The sequence below is a fragment of the Podarcis muralis genome, chromosome 12 (assembly GCF_964188315.1).
Source record: "Podarcis muralis chromosome 12, rPodMur119.hap1.1, whole genome shotgun sequence".
Taxonomy (NCBI): Eukaryota; Metazoa; Chordata; class Lepidosauria; order Squamata; family Lacertidae; genus Podarcis; species Podarcis muralis.
Window position 1 is genome coordinate 56,307,571 of NC_135666.1, and position 22,322 is coordinate 56,329,892.

A 22,322-nucleotide genomic window follows, 5' to 3' on the forward strand; every position below is an offset into this window, starting at 1 on the left:
TAGTAAGGGTTGTTGGCTAGTGGAACAGACTCCCTCAGAAGTTGGTGAACTCTCCTTTTTTAATGATGAAAGGAGGTGGCAATACGAGGCAGGAAAATATTTCTCCCTATGGAATCTGATTTTTTTAAAAAAAAGAATAAATGGTGTTTTTTAAAATGCCCAAGTGTAAGCTGTTCAGAGAACTTTATGTATTGAGGTGGCATACACACATATCATAGGGATGTGGGTGGCACTGTGGGTTAAACCACAGAGCCTAGGACTTGCCGATCAGAAGGTTGGCAGTTCGAATGCCCGCAACGGGGTGAGCTCCCGTTGTTCGGTCCCAGCTCCTGCCAACCTAGCAGTTCGAAAGCACGGCAAAGTGCAAGTAGATAAATAGGTACCGCTCCGGCGGGGAGGTAAACGGCATTTCCGCGCGCTGCTCTAGTTCGCCAGAAGCGGCTTAGTCATGCTGGTCACATGACCCGGAAGCTGTACGCCGGCTCCCTCGGCCAATAAAGCGAGATGAGCGCCGCAACCCCAGAGTCGGCCACGACTGGACCTAATGGTCAGGGGTCCCTTTACCTTTACACACATATCATAAATAAAATAAATGAAATGAATTAATGTGAATTTACTGTCTCACTAAAAACAAAAGAAATGTTTGAACTGCATGCTTCTTCTTTTTCCTTAATAAAGTACAATGCAGTAGTCTGAAGGTTAGAAGTAAAGGCATAGCCGGTACAAATTGACAAAGTGCACTTGAAATGAAAGTGGTTTGGCCTTCTGTGCTGAGCTTTAGGAGTACATTGGAATGAAGCCCGTGGTTCCCCCTCCCCTTTGATTTAATCCAGAAGGTTTCTTCTCCATCTGGAAGATAAATAGTATGAATGGTCTTAATGCTTGATTATGGTGTAATGAGCAGGATGGAAAGCAAGGCCTTCGCAGATATCTCTGAATGTGAGGAATTCAGTAATTGCTACTTTCCGTGCCAAATATGCTCTGTGCTCAGTCATGTAGCAGGTGGAATTCTACCTGGCTGAATAAACTTGCCAAAGTGGAAGACATTTACCATTCAGGCGGTTTTCTGAAGAGTTCTGCATTAAGCGGTTTAAGACAGTCCTTCTCTGCGGTTGCAACTCTCTTGAACAGAGAACAGGACTGGGAGACGGAATATGAGGCTTGGAAAAATGCGCAAGAACATTCTTGCTGTTTTCATGGGCAATGCCTTTTATTTTAGTAATGGCACATTACAAAAATACTACTCCACTTTCCCCTTTAGTCTCCTCATTATCTAATACCTAAAAAGAGGTAATTACTATAGCTCATCCAAACCACCATTGGCTCACACCCCTTTCTTAGGTTTAGATATCAGCCAGCCTGCAAGTTTTCAGTTGTATTTTCTGAACCATGAGGATGAAAAACTTGCTTTATTTTCTAAGTGGTAACATTTTTGTAGAATGCAAATTGTGCCTCCGATAACAGAATTTCCGTGGAATGCTATACCTCCAGAAATGTAGAAATTAGACAGCCCTTGAAGGAATGTGGTGGTTTTTAGTGGGTGGGTGTGGATTAGTAAAATAAAAAGAACTGCTCTACTCATTTAATTTTTCATTTTCCTTCTAGGTTGCAGTTTTGAAGGAAAATCATATAACAGTTCACAGTCATGGCAGGTCCCGGACAAACCATGTATCATGAATCAGTGTCAGGTAAGGAATAGAACTCAAGGATTTTGTTTTTTAAATCTCAATTTAAAAAATCTAAATCTCAAGTAAGGGAAAGACCGTGTTGATTCATAAAGTGAAATTATCATGGGTTGGGAATTAAATGAAGACTCTGGAGGTAAGTAAAGAATGGAAGGCACCATTGGTATATGGGCATTGCTGTATATAGTCGATTGCTCGGACATTTGCCTATGAAAATAGCAAGAAAATGAAGATCTCCCCAAGGATAGATTCAGGGCCTTCTGTGAAAGCACTTTTAGACAGAGCAATGGATTCAAGATGTTAAAGGAGTGGGGTTCTGTAAGTCTGAAATGTTTATATTAAATATGAAACTAGCCTTAGGCTTCTCTACCCCCAAATTGTAACATGGTATGTATAAATGTTACTTGTCCCAAATTCCGTCTATGTCGTGTGCAGCAGAAGCCAAACAGTATATCTTTAGTACTTGGGCTTTGTTTGAACGTACATTTGGTGGATACAGAACAGTGAAATGCATGCCAGGCTCCCAGGTTTCATTAGATTTAGGTAGGATCCAAAGTGCGTATCGGAGGCCAACATACTGCAGCTCAGTCTGGACAAGGCAGAGGGTAGGGTTGCATGTCTGCCCTGGATGGTGGGTTGTTCAGCCTGTTCTAGGTGGGGTTGCATTTGCCCTAAAGGATCAGTTTTTCAGTCTGGAGGGAGACGTGTCTTCTTGGAACTGGCCTTGTCTTTGGAGGTCCAAGTGCCATTGTGGCACGAAGCATGCTTCTCCAGCTAAGGCTAGTGTGCCAGCTGTGACCGCTTCTGGCTAGGGAATGTGTGTGAATGAGTTGTGTGGCTACCCATGCTCTGGCAGGATCCTGCTTTCATTACAGGAACACACTGTGTGCGGAGCAGGTTTGGAGGACTCTTTGGACTCAGGGACTGCATTCTTTCATATGAGCCTGCCCATACATTAAGTTCCACTGCTATCGGAAAATGGCGACCGGGGATATGCCTTTTCTGTGGTGGTTCCTTGGGTTCTCTTTCACCAGGGACAAGCACTGAATCTCCTGTTTCGTCAATTGAAGAAGGGTTGAGCCCTCACCCTTTTTATTCTCCCAGGCCTTTTATTTCTTTAATTTTAAACTCTGCCTTTTCCTGGCCAACTTCCTGCTCTTTTGTTTGGTTAAAAATGTGTTTAACTTTGTTGTTGTTGATTTGATTTCATACTGGGAGCCGCTCTGAGAATTTTTATATTGGAGAACAAGATATCAAATATCCATTTTGAAACCTTTTTTTAAAAAAGGGGGCTAGATCTTGAGGTCAGGAGCTCATGTCACATGAGATGTGTGGCCGTGGCCACAAAAGACAACTCTGCATTTCATCCCCTGTCTGCCATGCCTGTGGTAACATGCCCATATCCTGATCGCACTGAGTCGGGCCTTTCCCTGTCTCCCCATGTAATCATAGGCTGCCACTTGTGGACAAGAAAACCCGCAACACCGTGACATCGGGATATGAATAAGTTGTCCCAGGCATTCTATGGGGAGAGGGAGGAATTAAATGCACACTTGTGGTTTACATGAAATGCAAGGTTGCTCTTGGGGTGTGTAGTTCTTGCCTGAGCATACTTGTCATTTTCAGGGCCCAAATGCAGAAATGGGTCATTCTGCTTCCATTTAAAGCACTCAGATTTGGAATTTGTTTTTAAAAAAGTGTCTCTCTTTCTCTGTGCTTAGGAATGCAGATAGATCCATCAGAAAAGAGCAACCTGTGCACAGAGATCCTGTCATCCTGTCATTTAATTTACCAGGATTTTGACTTCTGGAGCAAGGAGTGCAGGAAGTGATCATTTACTAGACCCCTATCAGCAGAAGCATCAGAGATAAGAGGCTTCCATTCCCCAGGAGGAGAACCTTTTATCTCTTTTCATAAGCCCCTTTCCTCCAAGGAAGTAGGGTGGGAGGAATGTCTTTATCAGGTCTGTTGCAATCAAAGCGTTATTTTAACGTTTCCTGTGTCTTAAAGGCTTTTTGAGAAGAGTGGCACCATTTTTTCCTCTCAAGAAGGTTTCTCGGTTTCCTACCTTATAGCTGAATCTAGCAAGTGGAGATAGGAAGACTCAAGTACTATTTTACTTTTGGATTAATCTCAGTTTGGACCATTGTACAGAGAGACAACGACAACCACAGCAACTGTTTTTTTGCAAGGTGTCCCTGAGCACACTCTGAATATCAGATGTGATCTGCAACTCATCCCAATTCCAGCCCTTGCCCAGTGGTCCACATTTAATGAGCTTTGTAAATAAAAAAAAATAAACATCATTGAATGCTTCCCATCTCGATCATAGCTCTACCCCTTTGTCATCAAACAACAGTGCTATTTTTTGAAAATGCAAAAATCCAGAATAAGTTGATGTGACAAAGTGTCACCTCAGGTTGGCTAGGCCACTGTGCGCTTTAGTGATGTTAAAGAGCACCTCTCTCCTATTTATGAGTATGTATGAATGTTGTCATATAGGAAAGTAATTTTTAAGTGTAGCTGCATTACAGAGCTGTGAAGTACAAAATCTGATTTGAATTATGTATGTTAAAAATGCCTTAAGATTCTGATCATTCTATTAATTTGTTAACATGATGTCCATTGTGCAAATTGCTTATATAATATGTTATTTATTTCTGTACCTCCCTTCCATGTGTACTCTGTGCTTTACTTTAATTTTTGGATTGTAAATAATTGTTGGTTTGTTGTGCTCTTGACAGGAAGGAGTGATAACAGAATCTGAGATTCACTGCATTGTTCATTGCAAAAACCCTTTGAAGCAGCCAGGAATGTGCTGTCCCACATGTCCAGGTAAGGTTTCAAAGAGACAGTGGTATACAAATCTAAAATGCATTACATTCTGTGGGTCAGTTTTTAAGGAATACAAGGCTCAGAATCCAGAGCCCTGGTCCATCTTGCTAAGGGTTGTGGTCTCTGACTGCCTGTGAGAAGCCTTCCAGGGCCTCAGTTAGCTCCGAGGGTTGCCATGGTTGGGCGTCTGCCACAGCCCACAACCCTGCGGTTGGCTCACTGTGGTGGACTGCTGCTAATTTATGCAGTTACTGTTTTATGACTATAGAAAAACTAAACCAACTGCAATAAACAGAATCAAAATCCACCCCTCTCCTCACATCTGTACAAATAAAAGATACGTCTGCAGATCCTGCCTCACCGAAAAGAGATCACAAATGCTGGAAAACCCTCCAAAGGGGCAAAAACCTCAGGAAAAAAGGAAACATTTTGCCTTGTGCTTAAATATAGATAAAGATGGGGCCAGGTGAGCTTTCTTGGGGAGAGCATTCCACAGGTTTGGAGCCATCCTCTGGACCTCTCATGCAGGGGTCATGTGGAGGAGGGCCTTGGATGCTGATTGCAGGGTCCAGGTCCGTTCACGTGGGGAGAGGCGGTCATTGAGGTGTTGTGGTCCTGAGCTGCGTAAGACTCTGTGGGTCAGAACTAGCACTTTGAACTGAGCCCGGAAACCTCACTGGTCGCCAATGCAGTTGTGCCATAAATGATGTTCTCAGTGAGGCCTCCCCTCCATAGCTGCCAATTCACACTCCCCTCCTCTTGCCTTGAGGGTTGTTTTATGGGTTGCGATCATAGGAAGAGCAGAAGTGAATAAGCAGCTGACACTGGCAATGAGGAGGGAAGCCCACTCATGGAAGGAAGGGTCCACTCAGAACATTGTTCCCAAGCCCCACACTGAACATGGAGCTGGTACTGGCTATCTCTGTGTTTGCCCCTTTCCTGGCACCACACTTTCCCCCATCCTTGTTGCTGTAAAATATTAGTTTATATGCAAAGCAGGCATTAATAAAAAAAAAATTCTTGTCCATGAACAATCTCTACCTCATCTCTAGGGTATCACATTGATTTCTTCTTCAGTGTTCACGATGGCTGTTTGGTTTCCGCATGATATAATCAATACATAATTGTGGTACTCAGTTAGGATTACAGAGTTCAATTTTTCTTTTCATGTTTGTTAAAATCCAAATTCCTAAGATGTACAACACATTACTATGAACTCCGTACTTAATGCATTTTAATTAAGTTCCTCAACCTTTGTGGTTATGAAGATAAGATTTAAAATGATAATGTGGTGTGCCCTAAAGGCTTGGAAATGAAAAGGCAATTAAGAGGAATTCCCATACGTGCTCGTGTTATTTTAGATAATGATTTTATCCGAAACTACTATTTGCAAACAGTTTGGGCTACTAGTACTTTTCACACATTGCATTTATATTGCAGCTCAACTGCAAGAGAGATCTTATGCAGATATGAGCCAAACTTATTTTCTCTTTTTTTCCACCCAGGTTGTACATTTGAAGGTAGACATTACCGTGAAGGTGAGGAATTTCAGCCTGAAGGGAACAAATGCGTCACATGTGCTTGTGTTGTAAGTTTTTAACTTTGTATCAATGCACATGATAATATAACAGCATTATATTAAATGAAGTGGAACTCATATTCTGGTAGCAAAAGCATTCCTTGAACATTTGTGTCATAATTTGAGTTTTCTGTTTAGAGCAGACATTGCTTGTAGATAAAGAACTGAATTCGGTGGTTCAAATTATTGGTTGGTTTAGGAATTCAGGCTTGGCTTTTCCTGGCATAAACGGTATTTGAATATTTGCCAGTTGGCATGTCGCCTCTCCTTTCCTCTTCCTGCCCCCCACCCCATCAGTCAGTTGGTGCTCCATGGAATTGTGTACAACAACAAAAGTTTGTCAAGTCCCATACATGTCAAAAGTTGCTTATGATGGTAAAACATTTGTTTTTTTAAAAAATACAGAATATACTGGAATCATTTGCTTTCTAGAAAGCAGAACCAACTTAATAGTTGACCAACCCTCATATAGTACTTGCTAATTTGAGATTTGGTTCTACACAAGCCTCTGTATTAGGGACGATTCAGTTCTCCAGGAGTGTGTGTTGCTATACAAACTGGCATGCTTCCAAGTGGTCAGGCGCCATTAAAAAAAATGGAACCATCCAGCAGAAAGAACTGGCATAGCTATGCATGATGTGTGTACAAAATTATGCACATATTAACATATGAAACCCAAAAGAGAGATACTGTGTAGCATTACAGGGAGGAATGTATTCATGTCTTATAACATGAAAACTGTTTTTCTCTTCCTTATGAGTGAAACTTAGAGTGAATTTGTTACAAAACCTAGATTAAAATTTGGTAGGGCCAAATTCCTTTTGTTGGCATGTTGTTTCAAGTCTGCTATACACATTAGTTGAGGTGGTATGTGAAATACCTCTCCAAGTGATTGAGGACAGGTCACCTGGTTATACACCACTGTTGAGATGCCTACTTATATCAAACGTACATTTAAAATTTGCTTTACAAATGCAGAAAGTGCAAAAAGTGTGTATAATTGCTTGGGTGGTAAAATGCCTTTAAAGTCAAGAAAATGCCAAGCACAAACGGGATGTAGACTTCAGTCCTATTCCTTACCAGGGAACAACCTCTTCTTGAACTCAACAACACTTACTTTTGAGTAGATACAGATAGGATTGCACTGTTAAGGCAATAACTGACCAAGCTCAGACTCAGTTGTAGTATGTCCCATGTATGATGATCTTAAACTTAGATGAACATGCTGTGCACTAATATTTTACTAGGAAGCAGTGGGTCTAGAAGTGATGCACACTTTCAGTCATTAAGTGTGCCTAACTCAGTGCTTTGCAGGTTCAGGATCTGAAAACCCCAGTGAAAAGAACTGAGGAAGTAGTTCCGTGGCAAAAGACCTTGGTGAACTCATGTTGGTGGGAGTAGATGGACTAAGTCAATACAAGGCAGCTAGTTTTATATTCCGTATTCTACAGTGGTCTGAGATTTCCTGAAATCTGATTTGTTTCAGATTATTCCAATTGGTTTGACTTAAGTGCCTTTAGGAAGGTTATCCCTGGGTGATAGCTGGCACAGGCTAAAGACGAAGCACCCTATAACCCCCTTTTTAATTGGCAGCTATGCACATGGCACAGACATGTTGTGCAACCTGCAGGATCTGGGCCCCGATGGCTTCAATTAATCATTCAGCACGTTCGGCATAGCTGAAGTCAGATTGGCTGTGCATGCTTGCCTTTGCCTTGGGGTGCAGTTGGCTGTTTCTCTTCTCCAGCGCCTCCTTAACTTCATCAAACAGAAGTTGCACATTGATTAAAATACAATTAATAGGCTGCCAGTTTGTCAGTGTTTCCTTCCCCACCCCTTCCGTTCCTACCCAGAGGACTAGGACTAGGTGTGGGTTAGTGGAAAGAAATCTCTCAGCAAACAGAAGAGCAGTGCAGCCCTTTTCCTCCAAGCCTTCTTCATTCCTGTTTCCTTTACTCCTCCTCATCTGTCTCACCTGCTTATTTGCCTTTGAATAAGGGTCATACCTGTGCAAACTCAACATGAGCTGTGCAGCCATCACGAAGAATCCTTGCAGAAGTTTGCTGCCTGTGCTCTGGAGTGTCCTCCCCACCCAAACCCTTAAAAAAGAGAAGAAGATTGCGGCAGCAAATCTCTTATCGGAGAAGTAGGGCGGATGTCTGTTTTCAGATACCTATCTAGTCATGCGATAGTATGGGAACTGGCTTGTGAGTGATATGCTGCAACATGTGAGGACTTTATTAGATGAAAGGTATTTTTCCCCACCCCTAATTAGATTTCCACTATGATTTCAGATGGTAGTCATTCGGCATGACTCCTGTAAGGGAGGAAGAACCAAAGTGCGGAGGAGGAGGGAGACCAAAGATACATCTCTGCAAGGGTTCCCCTCCCCTTCGGTTTTGGCAAAAGGGAGATAGGTGGAAAAACACAAGGCTGTTTAATTTAACTATAAATTCCCATTCCCAGGAATGTCTGTGACAGTCAGAGCTTGGAATAGTACAGCAGCTTAATTAGAATACAGGAGGAAAAATGTTTCTGAAAGCTAAATTCATTTTAATACAGCTGTGCCACCTGTTTGCTCACTTGGGGCAAGGAGCTATATGTTCCAGGGGAACAGTGTAAGGGCAAACTGCTCCCTGCCCACCTGTGCTTCCATCATTGTTTCAGGCATCTTCCATGCTAGGATTAACAGCTAGTTCCATCCTACACTCTTGTTCCCTTATACAGATTCTGACCACCCCTCCATGTTGCTCAGTATTGACTGCAATGGCTGCAGTGACCCTTCAGGGTTTCAGACATGAGTCTTTCCCAGCTGGGACGTTTTGTATGCAAAACGCATGCTCCTTAGCCTCCCCTTTCTTTCTGTCTTTGGCATTTGTGGGTCAGTGGCTTGGGGGCTAGAAAACAGAGAGGAACCAAGGCGCACAGGCATTGCTGTTCTGCCAGTCCCAGCATTAAAAGGTTAGAGCAGGATTCAGGGTGTAGCTAAGCCTGGACTGCAGCTAAGCCTACACTCCAACAGCAGTTGATACATCGGCCCGATATGTCACCCATAAAATGAGAAGCCTTCTGCAGTCATTACCCTCTGAAGAGGGAAGCATGGGTAGAGGGGGCTGTGGGGACTTGTGTCTTGCGCCACTGATGAAGCCGTGCGGCTCCTCCTGCCCCTACAACGTATCTGCAGAGACTTTCTGCCCAAATGGAAACCCTGATTGAAATGGCCCGAGGAGAGATTTAGTGCTAAGGCAGCCAAGCAGGTGATAACCAGACTTTGGAAAACAACCTCTTACAGAGCATACGGAGTCTGGTATGTTTCGGTGATGAGAAAACCTGCACACCAAGTTAAGGCGAGCAGAGGTCACAGTACAGAGACTGCTACAGTGGTACCTCTGGTTAATAACTTAATTCGTTCCGGAGGTCCGTTCTTAACCTGAAACTGTTCTTAACCTGAGGTATCACTTTAGCTAATGGGGCCTCCTGCTGCCACCGCGCCGCCGGAGCACGATTTCTGTTCTCGTCCTAAAGCAAAGTGCTTAACTTGAGGTACGATTTCTGGGATAGCGGAGCCTGTAATCTGAAGCATCTGTAACCTGAAGCGTCTGTAACCCGAGGTACCACTGTACTGGCTTTGTAGCCATTTGATGCAATGACTTGGGTGTCTGCCTGTGGCAAGTCACCTGTGAATTGTATCTCTGCTCCAGAGTAAATTTGGCACTTCACCATGCTAATCATCCTGAGTGAATGAGAATCCTAGTTAACGAGGTTTTGGGCTTATTAACATAATGACCAATGATCCTTCTTTTCCCTGTTCCTATCTGTACTCGCATCCTCTGTCCCCCAACCCCATATTGTTCCATTTTCACATGCCCGCAGTACACCTTCTGCAGAGCCCACAGGCTTTGGTGGCTTCCCCTTTGCTCAGCAGAAGCCGGACTAAAATGCTTTAGTGCGCCAAGGTTTAGTGTCCATATGTTGGATACAAGTTGCTGGCTGTTACTGATCCAGATGGCATCCATTCTTAAGTCAGAGACTTGGAACACACTCTGTTCCATTAACACGTCCACGAGCAATCTCGTCCTTTGGGTGACTTAAGGGCTTCCTGGTAAACATGAAAATGTATGGGCCAGTTCTGGGCATAATTGCCTTTCAGTCAGCGAGCAGCCTTTAAATGGCTGGATCTCTCTGGGGAAGTACATTAATGTGTGAAAGAAGGGCAGGGTTATGGGGATCACTTACTGAAGCCCAGCTGTCCTGCTATAATTTATCCATCTAGCATTAATGTGGTAGCACTTGCTCTAGTGGAGCCAATTTTGCAGAAGCCTTGGCTCCCCCTCCCCCCACCCCCTTCACCTTGAAGCGTTCACTCCATTGATGGACTAGTGAGATTAATCAGGTGTGTTCTTCAGTAGCCACACTTGCAAGCGCTTGAGAAGGAGGCTGCCTGCCTGTACAATGGAGGAGTGTTGCTGGAACTTTTGGCTTTCACATGTGCTTCGTTGTTGTGGTTGTTGTTGTTGTTTAGTCATTTAGTCGTGTCCGACTCTTCGTGACCCCATGGACCAGAGCACGCCAGGCACGCCTGTCTTCCACTGCCTCCCACAGTTTGGTCAAACTCATGCTGGTAGCTTCGAGAACACTGTCCAACCATCTCGTCCTCTGTTGTCTCCTTCTCCTTGTACCCTCCATCTTTCCCAACATCAGGGTCTTTTCCAGGGAGTCTTCTCTTCTCATGAGGTGGCCAAAGTATTGGAGCCTCAGCTTCAGGATCTGTCTTTCCTTGTAGCCTATATTAAATAGTCAGGTTCCAATTATCTCATTATTTGTTTCCCATTTTGATGTACTGCAATTGTTTAGAAATAATAAAAAGGGGGCAGGCTTGGCAAGAAAGCAGCTCTCATGTAAGGGTGGTAACCATGGCAAAGTTTTTTCTTTAACGAGAGTATGCCAAGCCCACAACGGAGCCCTTTTAATTGCAGAGTCTCCCACATACCCATGTTACCGAGACTATAATCTGTATGAGTTCTGGCATGTGAGGTATTTGGAGATAAGAGGTGCTGCCATGCTGGGAGAGGAGGCAGAGCTATTGAGTGGCTTCAGAGGAGGACCATTCTAGTTTTAGTCTCCAACCGGGAGTGCGGAAGCAAGGCAAGCAATCAGCTGGCCTATTAAGTGGTGGTGGTGGGGGGAATATACTTGGTTACTGCTATAAAACAGACTAGGCAAGAGGGGAAAGACAGGTCACCTTTCATCTCTGCAGGAAATATGCAGATGACTATCAGGCAGGTGTCCTGCGAAACAACTGCCTGCCTCATTTCCCATTGGTTTATATATAATATTTATATTATAATATAATATAAATATATAATATATGATAGCTAATTATCATACAGTGGTACCTCGGGTTAAGAACGTAAATTGTTCTGGAGGTCCATTCCTAACCTGAAACTGTTCTTAACCCGAGGTGCCACTTTACCTAATGGGGCCTCCTGCTGCTGCCGTGCCGCCGCCGTGCAACTTCTGTTCTCATCCTGAAGCAAAGTTATTAACCTGAGGTACTATTTCTGGGTTAGCGGAGTCTGTAACCTGAAGCATCTGTAACCTGAAGCGTCTGTAACCCGAGGTACCACTGTATTTGCATCCCATTCCTCCTCCAGCGGCATATGCCAGTGTGGTGTAGTGGTTAAGAGCGGTAGACTCGTAATCTGGTGAACCGGGTTCGATTCCCCGCTCCTCCACATGCAGCTGCTGGGTGACCTTGAGCTAGTCACACTTCTCTGAAGTCTCTCAGCCCCACTCACCTCACAGAGTGTTCGTTGTGGGGGATTGTTAGCCGCTATGAGACTCCTTAGGGTAGTGATAAAGTGGGGTATCAAATCCAAACTCCTCCTCTTCTTCCTCAGTCTCACTTGTGATAGGGATAGGGGACCTGTACTCCCCACCCCACCCCAGATACACTTCCCACCATCTTGGACCATTAATCATGCTGACTCCCATTGAGGGGCGTGAACGTCCAACAACATGTCTTTGCAGTTCCAGCTGAGGTGTCCAAGGCACTGTCTTCCCATGCTTCCCATTTCCGTTTATGCAGCCTGATGATGCGGACGAGACTCTTGCAATTCCTGTTGCCCTTAAACTGGTAGTCGTGTGTCCATGCCTCCTGAAGAAGCTTGTCTTGGATTCTGTGGTTTATAACAACTCCCAGCTGGTTGCAAATACCTTATTCTTGGGTAAGGTGGAGTTTGAGGGTGCACCTGGGTCCAACTTTGTTCTTGGAGGCTCAGGTGGGCTCAATGCCTATCAGTGCCTTTGACCAAGTATGGCAGGTACGCCAACTATGACTATTGGACACAAACATGTATTAATTTGGATAAGTTCCTTTATTATTTTTAAGGCCCTTAAGATCTTGGGTCCAGGACACCACTCCAAACCTGTTTTTTCTTTCTTTCCAGAGGGAGTGCAGTCCCACCCAGAACATCTTTACCTGGTTCTGTGGATTGCTGCATCCTGTCTAATAGGCTGTCTATAATCCTTTCTTCCTTGAGTATCTCTGCTCAATTTTGAACCCAGTTATTCTGCTTCAGTAGCAGAGGGTATCCCAAATCAGTGAAGAAATCAAGGCATTAATGCCATTTCACTACAAACAGTCAGGCATTGCTGCTGTTACTTTTCACTCAGCTCCAGTTAGATGGAAATAATTTCAGATGCCCTTGACTTCCTTTGTTGAGGTGATGTGTATTTATATGTATATTGATTTTTCCATAAGGCAGTCTGAAGAAGTTGAATTTCATAAGGTGGGAGGTTGAGCCTAAGGCTTGGGTGAGAACAGGAAACATAAAAGAATTCCATTCCGGCTTTTGGCAACAAGATTATTTTTATCTCCAATTATTCAAAAATTTAAATGAGGTTTTTTTTAATCTTCAGTCATCCAAAAAATATTTTTAGCATTCTCCTCCTTAATAGCAAACTCAGGTGGTGAGTGCTGACAGAAATGGAGCCAAAATGGCACCAATGGAAAAATACAAGAAAGGAATCGGCATGTTTGAGGAGAATGCAAAGATTTTTAAAAAGGTAAAGGGACCCCTGACCATTAGATCCAGTCGTGACCGACTCTGGGGTTGCGGCGGTCATCTCGCTTTAGTAGCCGAGGGAGCTGGCGTACAGCTTCCGGGTCATGTGGCCAGCATGACTAAGCCGCTTCTGGCGAACCAGAGCAGCGCACGGAAACACCATTTACCTTCCCGCCGGAGTGGCACCTATTTATCTACTTGCACTTTGACGTGCTTTCGAACTGCTAGGTTGGCAGGAGCAGGGACTGAGCAACGGGAGCTCACCCCGTCGTGGGGATTCGAACCGCCGACCTTCTGATCGGCAAGTCCTAGGCTCTGTGGTTTAACCCACGATGCCACCCACGTCCCTAGAAGTATCCCTAAAATCCCTAAAGGTTTTTAGAAGTATGCAAAATGCCATTAAAAAACCCCTTAATGGGGCAAAACTCCCTAGTGGGGACTGAGCATGCTCAGTAGCCACAGGAAGCCATGTCATATGGAAAAGAAAACCAGGAGGGATGTGGCTGAGTGGGGTGGAATGCCCTCCTTAGAGTTTAACTGCATGTTAGAAAGTGAGAATACACTGCATCAATTTGTTGCAGATTTCACTCTTATCAGAAATGTTTGTGGGGTAAAGGTTATTTTTTAATATGGCCGCCCATATGTATAGGAATCATCTGGCTTTCAGCAACAATTAAATTTAGGAGTGAAATCCAAGTGGGGTGGGGAAGCTCCAAAAATCTCAGTGAGAATTAAATGTGTCCAATGGCCACAGAATGCTGAGCATCTTTAGTGGGGGAGGGGGAGGAGGGGAAAACCAAGGAGAAGTGGAATGGAGTATCCTGGAATAGGACATGGACGGCTGGCTGGTTGAAACCGTGAACAGGAGTGCTCCACATTGCAGCAAAACAATGGCCTGCTCCCTGTAAAAGCAAACCTAGATGGTCAAATACTGATAAGTTTGGAAGGGGAATGGGGCTCCCCAAAAGAAGGAAATGATTTCTGTAAACTTGAGGGCTTTGCAGGTACGTCGAAGTATGGAGTGGGACGCGGGTGGCGCTGTGGGTAAAACCTCAGCTCCTAGGACTTGCCGATCACATGGTCGGCGGTTCGAATCCCCGCGGCGGGGTGAGCTCCCATCGTTCGGTCCCAGCTCCTGCCCACCTAGCAGCTCGAAAGCACCCCCGGGTGCAAGTAGATAAATAGGGACCGCTTACCAGCGGGAAGGTAAACGGCGTTCCGTGTGCTGCGCTGGCTCGCCAGATGCAGCTTGTCACGCTGGCCACGTGACCCGGAAGTGTCTGCAGACAGCGCTGGCTCCCGGCCTATAGAGTGAGATGAGCGCACAACCCTAGAGTCTGGCAAGACTGGCCCATATGGGCAGGGGTACCTTTACCTTTACCTTTAGAAGTATGGAAGTCTCTAAATTAAATGATTTCCACTAAGTAAGCGTTGAGTAAAAGACAACAGTAGCAGTGCCAGGCAATTCATAGTGAATAGCCAATGGGGAAACAACAAGCCTATAGGCATGTTTGCTCACATTCATCCTTTGTTACCTCTTCATGGAAAAGGATGTTACACCATAACAAGGTGACCAAGGTCTGTCTTTTTCTTTTTCTTTCCAGATTTTCCTATTTCCTAGTTTATCCTCTTCAGGTTCTTTGTCTTTTCTTCCAACATGCTCCGAAACCCCCTCTGTCTGCTTCCTGGCTGCTTATTCATCCCATCGTCATTCCTAGAGCTCTTCAGATAGAGTCTGCAGGGGGTCTTGGTCCCAAATCTGATATGACTATTGAGCATCTGGTCTGAGTCCCACAGAGCCTGATCTGTTTTTCGTTCATCTCCTGGGGCCAATTCTGACACTTGGAACTCTTGACATAAACATGGAAAGATTTCTTGTCTGAGGTTGCAGTCAACATCGAAACTGCTTGGTGAAATCAAGATCTGGTCTGAAATGTCAGCATCTCCATTTCTCATTTTCACCAAATCCCACTGAAAACCCTGAACTCTTGTCATGATAGCAGTGAGGGACCAGGTGCAGGAGAACAAAATGGAATTTCATCCAGTTGGTTATGAGATTTGGGTGATCTAGTTTTGAGTGTTCAGTTCAGGTTGGGCTGAACTCTCTCATAATATAGGTTTACAGTTTGGGGGCTATTTATTTCTGCTTTTGGGTACCCAGGTTGTGGCAGTAACTAGGTGGGTTGTTGTTTTTTTACTAGCTCCAGTTAATGTGTGCTGTTCTGCTGGAAAAGACAGACAGATCATTCATGCTTTAGTAGCTTCTAGATTGGATTACTGTAATGTTCTTTGCATGGGCAGCCTTGAAGAAATTGATCCAAAAGCTGCTGCCAGATTTTTTGCCACGGACTGACCAGATGGAAAATATTATTCTGGTTGTGTACAATCTTATTTGGCTTCCTATTTGCTTCTAGGCTTAGCTTTGAGCTGGTTCTTACCTTTAAATAATACTGGTACAAACCTTTCACAGATTTTTGTTGTTGTCATTCATGGGATACAGGGTGCAAACTGAACGGGCCTACTGAAAGACGCAGGGAGGGGAGGTTGTGAAGAACTTGAACGGTTTTTTTGGTTTTCACAGGGTGTGCACGCATAAATATTTGGCACAGTTGGTTTGGGAGAAAGTCTTCACAGTGCCCCCAAACTCTTCGTTGCTTCAGGCAAGGAGATTCTGCTTTCATGCATGCACAGACTTCTTATCTTGATTTTAAATTATCCTTTTTGGACAGATGAACCAATCTTTCCACTTCCTTAAGAACTCAATCCAGTTTTTATTATTACTTCTCAGTATCAATGTCGTTATAGCACTGGGGAAAATTCCTTTGTCTACGCCGTGAGCCTGTAAATAAAGTTAAAATGTTGTTTTATTTTTTTATTCTGGGTTGCATTCTACCTTAAACAGACTACTAAAATAGAATTATATTAAGGGATTAACATGAAAGGAGTGATGATTTTATTCATTAAAAATGTGATCAACTCATACTTTATTTCAATCTCAAAAAAGATATCTCTCTCACCTTCTAAGCTCAAGGCATCTCTGCCGGCACCTTAGTTAGATAAAACAAGGATCTTTCTTACAAAGCATGCATTTTTGGTAATAAACATAGCTTTCTTATTTTCCCCCTAAACTGAGAATCTCACTGTGATCATATCCAGCATCATGTGGGCTTTTTCAATAGGGATTTCTGGTAATAAACATAGCTTTCTTATTTCCCCCCTAAACTGAGAATCTCACTGTGATCATATCCAGCATCCTGTGGGTTTTTTCAATAGGGATTCAGTATTAAGTTCAACTTCCTTTGAGCATTTTAGCTCCAAATGCCAACACTTCTCTGAATTGGATTTCTCTCTTATTCCTAATGATAATTAGCATAAGTGAATGGGCCATCAAAGATCAAATGTCACAGACAATATTTTCATATTCACCATGTGGCAATACCAAGCCCCTTAGAAAGTACATGGCCAAGAATGGAAATGGTGTCCTGTGTTAAAGGTAAAGAGACCCCTGACCGTTAGGTCCAGTTGTGGACGACTCTGAGGTTGCGGCGCTCATCTCGCTTTATTGGCCGAGGGAGCCAGTGTCATGTGGCCAGCATGACTAAGCCGCTTCCGGCGAACCAGAGCAGCGCACGGAAATGCCATTTACCTTCCTGCCGGAGCGGTACCTATTTATCTACTTGCACTTTGACGTGCTTTCGAACTGCTAGGTTGGCAGGAGCAGGGACCGAGCAACGGGAGCTCACCCCGTCGCGGGGATTCGAACTGCCGACCTTCTGATCAGCAAGTCCTAGGCTCTGTGGTTTAACCCACAGTGCCACCTGCGTCCTATGTTACCTGTTGACTAATATGGTTAGCGAAATTGGAAGCCGTTTAATGTGTTTTTTCTGTATAGGTTAATGCTGTTTTGTCTGTTCCCATGTATTAAAATTAACTAAACAAATAACCTCTTTCACCATTCTGCCATTAGGAACAATAGTGGTGACTGTGGAACTTTCTTAAAAACAACCTGGGAGTTGTGGCTTTGGGCTTGTATCCTAATTCTCTAAGCATGAGTATAGATAATAGACCCCAGTATCAATACTATACATCTTCGTGTCCCCATCACCTTTGTCTGTGCTCTGGTGGGGAATACTTAGTTGAGGTAAATGGGTCACTGGTCTGACCCAATGGAGTCTGTTCTTATGTTTCTTTTACAACATTTGCTGGACAGGGTCCTTTTGTATTGCCCCACCACCCTCTAGCATGTATACAAACTGGGGTGGGTGCGGGTGCGTGTTATTGAACACACATAATGATGTTAAAGGTTGACAAGTCCCAGTTCATAAAGCCTTCCTAATTAACAAGCCAGGATTGATTGCTTCCACTGACAAGCAAAGACTTAAGTTTACACAGTTCAGGCCATAAATGTGGGCCATTAACAGGCTGCCCCTGATGAGAACCTACATTTTTTATTGGCTTGGGGCTTCACTGGAGTTCATAAATATATTTGTTTGAATGGACACCTCAGAAAATGTGTTGGGGGGGGAGGGGGGCCGTTTCCCAGGGAAGAGGTGCAAAAGACTGAGGAGAAAAACAAAGCCTCTGGAAGCCCCTTGAAAATAAATGAACAATAACCCCTGATGACCGTAAGGGAGCGAAACTATTGCACATTACTGCAGACATGTCCAGAGAGTGCAGTGGATTTATGTTCAGCTGCTGAGGCACTTTTTATAAATTGCTTTCAAATGGAATGTGTGTGGTATCTCATGGGGCCACTTGTTTGAAAAATTGATTTAGGTCTAGAAGATTCCCACAACTTGTAGTAGGAAGCAGTAAAAGCAACAGCTTGTCAATGATTAGAGCCTTTGTTTGCGAAACGTTTTATGATGAGTCTAGGATCCTTCTGGCTTGCAGACTGCAGCTTTGGATGCATTTTTTCCACAAGGGACAGGTCACTTGCGGAAAAATGCAGAGTGCACAGCGAAATTTACGCCGTCCCAGCTGTATTGCAGTGCATCTTACCACATAGTCACTACTACCATTATATTTATTACACAGTGAGATAAAACACATTTAGCACGTAAATGTCATTGCTTGGAGAGAGGTGGTGGGGGATGGCATATCCCAGCATGATGAGACCCCCAATATGAAAAGCAAGGGCAGAGATGCCTGGGAAAGCTACACAGCGAATGCTACAGCTGGGATGGCAGATGTTGTGGCGATCACACAGGGTCCCCGGACATTTCACCATCTATTGATCCCTATGCCACCACTTTATTTCTCGCTGCCACCACCCAGGCCCTACCTGGTACAATACTGAGTCCAGTCAGGTTTAAATTGGAACATAAACTTCTGTTTATTTATTGCAGTTTAACAAGCGTGTGGTTTCATAAACAGTATCGGTCAATTTCATTCATGGGGTGCCTATCCGGACCTATAACTTCCGCTACCTTCTCTCAATCACTAAGCCACCTCTCAGATACAGTGGTGCCCCGCAAGACGAATGCCTCGCAAGACGAAAAACCCGCTAGACAAAAGGGTTTTCCGTTTTTCGATGCGCTTCGCAAGACGATTTTCCGTATGGGCTTGCTTCGCAAGACGGAAACGTCTTGCGAGTCTTGCGATTTTTTCCGCTCCCCCCTTTTTTCTAAGCCGCTAATAGCCTTTTAGCCGCTAAGCCGCTAAGCCTTTAATAGCCACTAAGCCGCTAATAGCCTTTTAGCCGCTAAGCCGCTAAGCCTTTAATAGCCGCTAATAGCGCTAATCCGCTAAGGCGCTAATAGGGTTGCTTCGCAAGACGAAAAAACCGCTAGACGAAGAGACTCGCGGAACAGATTATTTTCGTTTTGCGAGGCACCACTGTATTTACTTGTCTTCCCAGCCTCTAACTGTTTTTGACTCAGCTTATTTCGCTACGCTAACTCAACCTACCACAAACTCTATCCCAATTCACTCCCACTCCAACCAACTCCCAACCAACTCCCCCTCCCAGAGCTGGTTTTATAGTCCCTCTGACTCCACCCCCCTGGGTTCTGATAGGGTAACCTGTTTAACTATTTCACCTCTAGCACTCTCATATGGTAACATCACAGATGTTTTGTGTGACAGCCACACAGGGAAATGCTCTGCCATGTCTTCTGGCCCTCTGCAACACTTGCATGTGCAGTGTTCATTCTAACAAGGAATCTCTCAGGTAGGTATTACGGTGGCAGAAAACCATACTTCCTTAGATAGAAAGCCTGGGGGCAGCCTTGTTGGCGTAAGTCAATGCATACAGAAAGCTATATTTAGAAACTTGCAAGTAAAGGAAGAGACGCCTAACAACAGTACAGGGCTCCAATAGTGCATAATTAAGTTATGTTACTTTTCTGTTATTTCCAGTTGTGCTTTAAATTTATCCGCCTTTGAAAAACACAAGAGCAAGGACATTAAGGACATACAGACTGGAAGGCCACTCTACAATTTTTGCCCCACTGTTAAATGTCAGCTCCTTAGTTGTAGTGTCAACCGCTTAGTAGTTTTGTTACACTCAAGCAGTATATAAATTTAGTTAAATAAAACAAATTCCTGAACTCTGTGACTGCGAGATCATTCTGGCTACTAGCTACCTGGTGTAATATATGCACTGTGTACACCAGGTAGCTAGTATGATAGCATCTACTTTATTCAGGGAGAAGGAGTGGCCCTTTCAGTTTTCCTGTTTGTTCTACCTTTTGCTCCAGGTGAGTCCTTTTTATCAGGGAATGAAGTAGTTCCTAATTGGTGGTCCATGGCGTAACCCATCTAGGGGGTCTGTGGCACATGCCCTTCAACTGTCCAGGACCTCCCGTTTTTGGGTGCTGTGCTCTCATGTGGGTCATGTGACTTGCATGGGAACACATCCTGGTTTTGCACTGGAACATATTGGAGGGTATGGTGGCACCATTCACATAACAAAAACTACCACAGAGATATCAACATTTTCAAAAGTGGGGGGTATGTGGGGGGTCCACAGTACCAGACGTAGCGTGTTGCAGTTATTTTCCAGCCTTGGAATGCCATTTGCCTGCTCTACTTTTTAAAATGAATCATCTCTGTCTTCCTTCTTGTTTTCAGTTCATACCCATTTTCACAGGGTGTTGTTTTTTTTTTGTAACACTTCTATGGATATTTTATTGACAGAACTTTACACTTCAAAGTATACATTGCACAGTGGAACTATGTCCCACATGTAATTAGTCTGGATCTTTTAATCACAGACTTAATGCAAATTCCACAGAAGAAGTGTTGAGTAGTTCTTCAAAGTAGCCATTAACCATTCTAGGTTTCTTTTAATATATATATATATATATAATTGGGGGGAAACAAAAGGATCCGATTATTGAAAACCACAATTAACTCTGAATTGTGACTGTTTTCACAGACTTGATCTGCCTCTCGTACCATTATCACATTCTTCCCAACTTTCAGTCATATTTTGTGATGATTTATTTCTGTACCTGTGCACTGATGGTGCAGCTTTAGGATCAAGCTTACAGGCATATGTTGATCTGTCTGCTGTCAAACAGCTGTTGAGGATGTACATAGATTACACTGAGCATTTGCAGCTGCAGACTCAGCTGAACAAGGTAATGTAGTGCAAGATAAATTTTGGAGATCACAAGATGAACATATAGATTAGTAAATTGAGGGGATAACTATGTGTTACACCCAGATGTACGCATTAAAGCACCCTGGAGCAACTTTGGAAGAGAATAATTTGGACTCGAGAACCAACAAGCAAGTATGTCTAATCCACTTCCTGCTTCTCCATCCCAGATCACATCCCCATATGCTTCAGAATCACCATCATTGATGAGGTTTCAAATGCTGTTTGCCCTGGATTTGAACCCTGCTGGAAGAAAAGTGGTTTGGAGACTCCGGGAGAGGATTAGACAGACATACCTGCTAGTTTTCTGTTCCAATTACCCTCTTCCAAAGTTGGGCACCCCTCGCTGCTTCTACAGATTTCTTCCTCCTGAAGCCTCCTTTTTCTTGTGCTCATTTGTGCTTACAGCATAGCTAGCCCCTGATCATGCTACTCTAGTTCCCACCATGATCCTGCTCATACATGAGTTCAGTCCTGATGACGATATCCTCTAATAATAATAATAATAATAATAATAATAATAATAATAATAATAATTTATACCCCGCCCATCTGGCTGGGCTTCCCCAGCCACTCTGGGCGGCTTCCAAAAAAATACTAAAACACTGCAATACATCAAACATTAAAAGCTTCCCTAAACAGGGCTGCCTTCAGATGTCTTCTAAAAGTCTGGTAGTTCTTGTTCTCTTTGACATCTGGTGGGAGGGCGTTCCACAGGGCGGGCGCCACTACTGAGAAGGCCCTCTGCCTGGTTCCCTGTAAACTTGGCTTCTCGCAGCGAGGGAACCGGCAGAAGACCCTCAGAGCTGGACCTCAGTGTCCGGGTAGAACGATGGGGGTGGAGACGCTCCTTCAGATATACTGGACCGAGGCCGTTTAGGGCTCTAAAGGTCAGCACCAACACTTTGAATTGTGCTCGGAAACGTACTGTTCTGATTCTTGTGTTTTGCTTCTTTTGACAACTTGGCATGCACCCATTTCATAGCACAGTTATGCTCTTGCCCACACCCCCATTTAAAATGTTAATAATAATAATAATAATAATAATAATAATAATAATAATTTTTATTTATACCCCGCCCTCCCCAGCCAAGGCCGGGCTCAGAGCGGCTTACAAGCAATAATAAAAACAAGTTAAATGATTACAACTTAAAAACAAAATTAAAAATACAACATTAAAATATTGAAACATTAAAATATTAAAATGTAGCCTCATCGCAGGAGGAGAAGGAAAAGAAAAAAGAAAGAGAGGCAGGGAATCAAATTGGCTCCAAGCCAAAGGCCAGGCAGAACAACTCTGTCTTACAGGCCCTGCAGAAAGAAATCAGATCCTGCAGGGCCCTGGTCTCATGAGGCAGAACGTTCCACCAGGCCGGAGCCAGAGTTGAAAAGGCCCTGGCTCTGGTTGAAGCCAATCTAACTTCCTTAGGGCCCAGGACCAATAGGGTATTGTTATTTATGGACCTTGAGGCTCTCCGTGGGACGTACCAGGAGAGGCGGTCCCGTAGGTACGAGGGTCCTAGGCCGTGAAGGGCTTTAAAGGTCAAAAG

At 44.0% G+C, this 22,322-nt stretch overlaps 1 protein-coding gene across 2 annotated transcripts in view; it reads left to right on the forward strand.

Moving 5' to 3' along the window:
- The window catches only part of BMPER (BMP binding endothelial regulator), a 169,237-nt gene that overhangs the window by 43,476 nt on the left and 103,439 nt on the right, over positions 1-22,322 (forward strand). The window contains exons 4-6 of one of the 2 annotated variants that reach the window (XM_077916511.1): positions 1,606-1,688; positions 4,430-4,520; positions 6,026-6,058. In XM_077916511.1, coding sequence (XP_077772637.1) covers positions 1,606-1,688; positions 4,430-4,520; positions 6,026-6,058 — 207 coding nt within the window. Of the gene's footprint in view, positions 1-1,605; positions 1,689-4,429; positions 4,521-6,025; positions 6,109-22,322 lie in introns of both variants that reach the window. The other variant, XM_028750015.2, reaches the window with a different exon arrangement.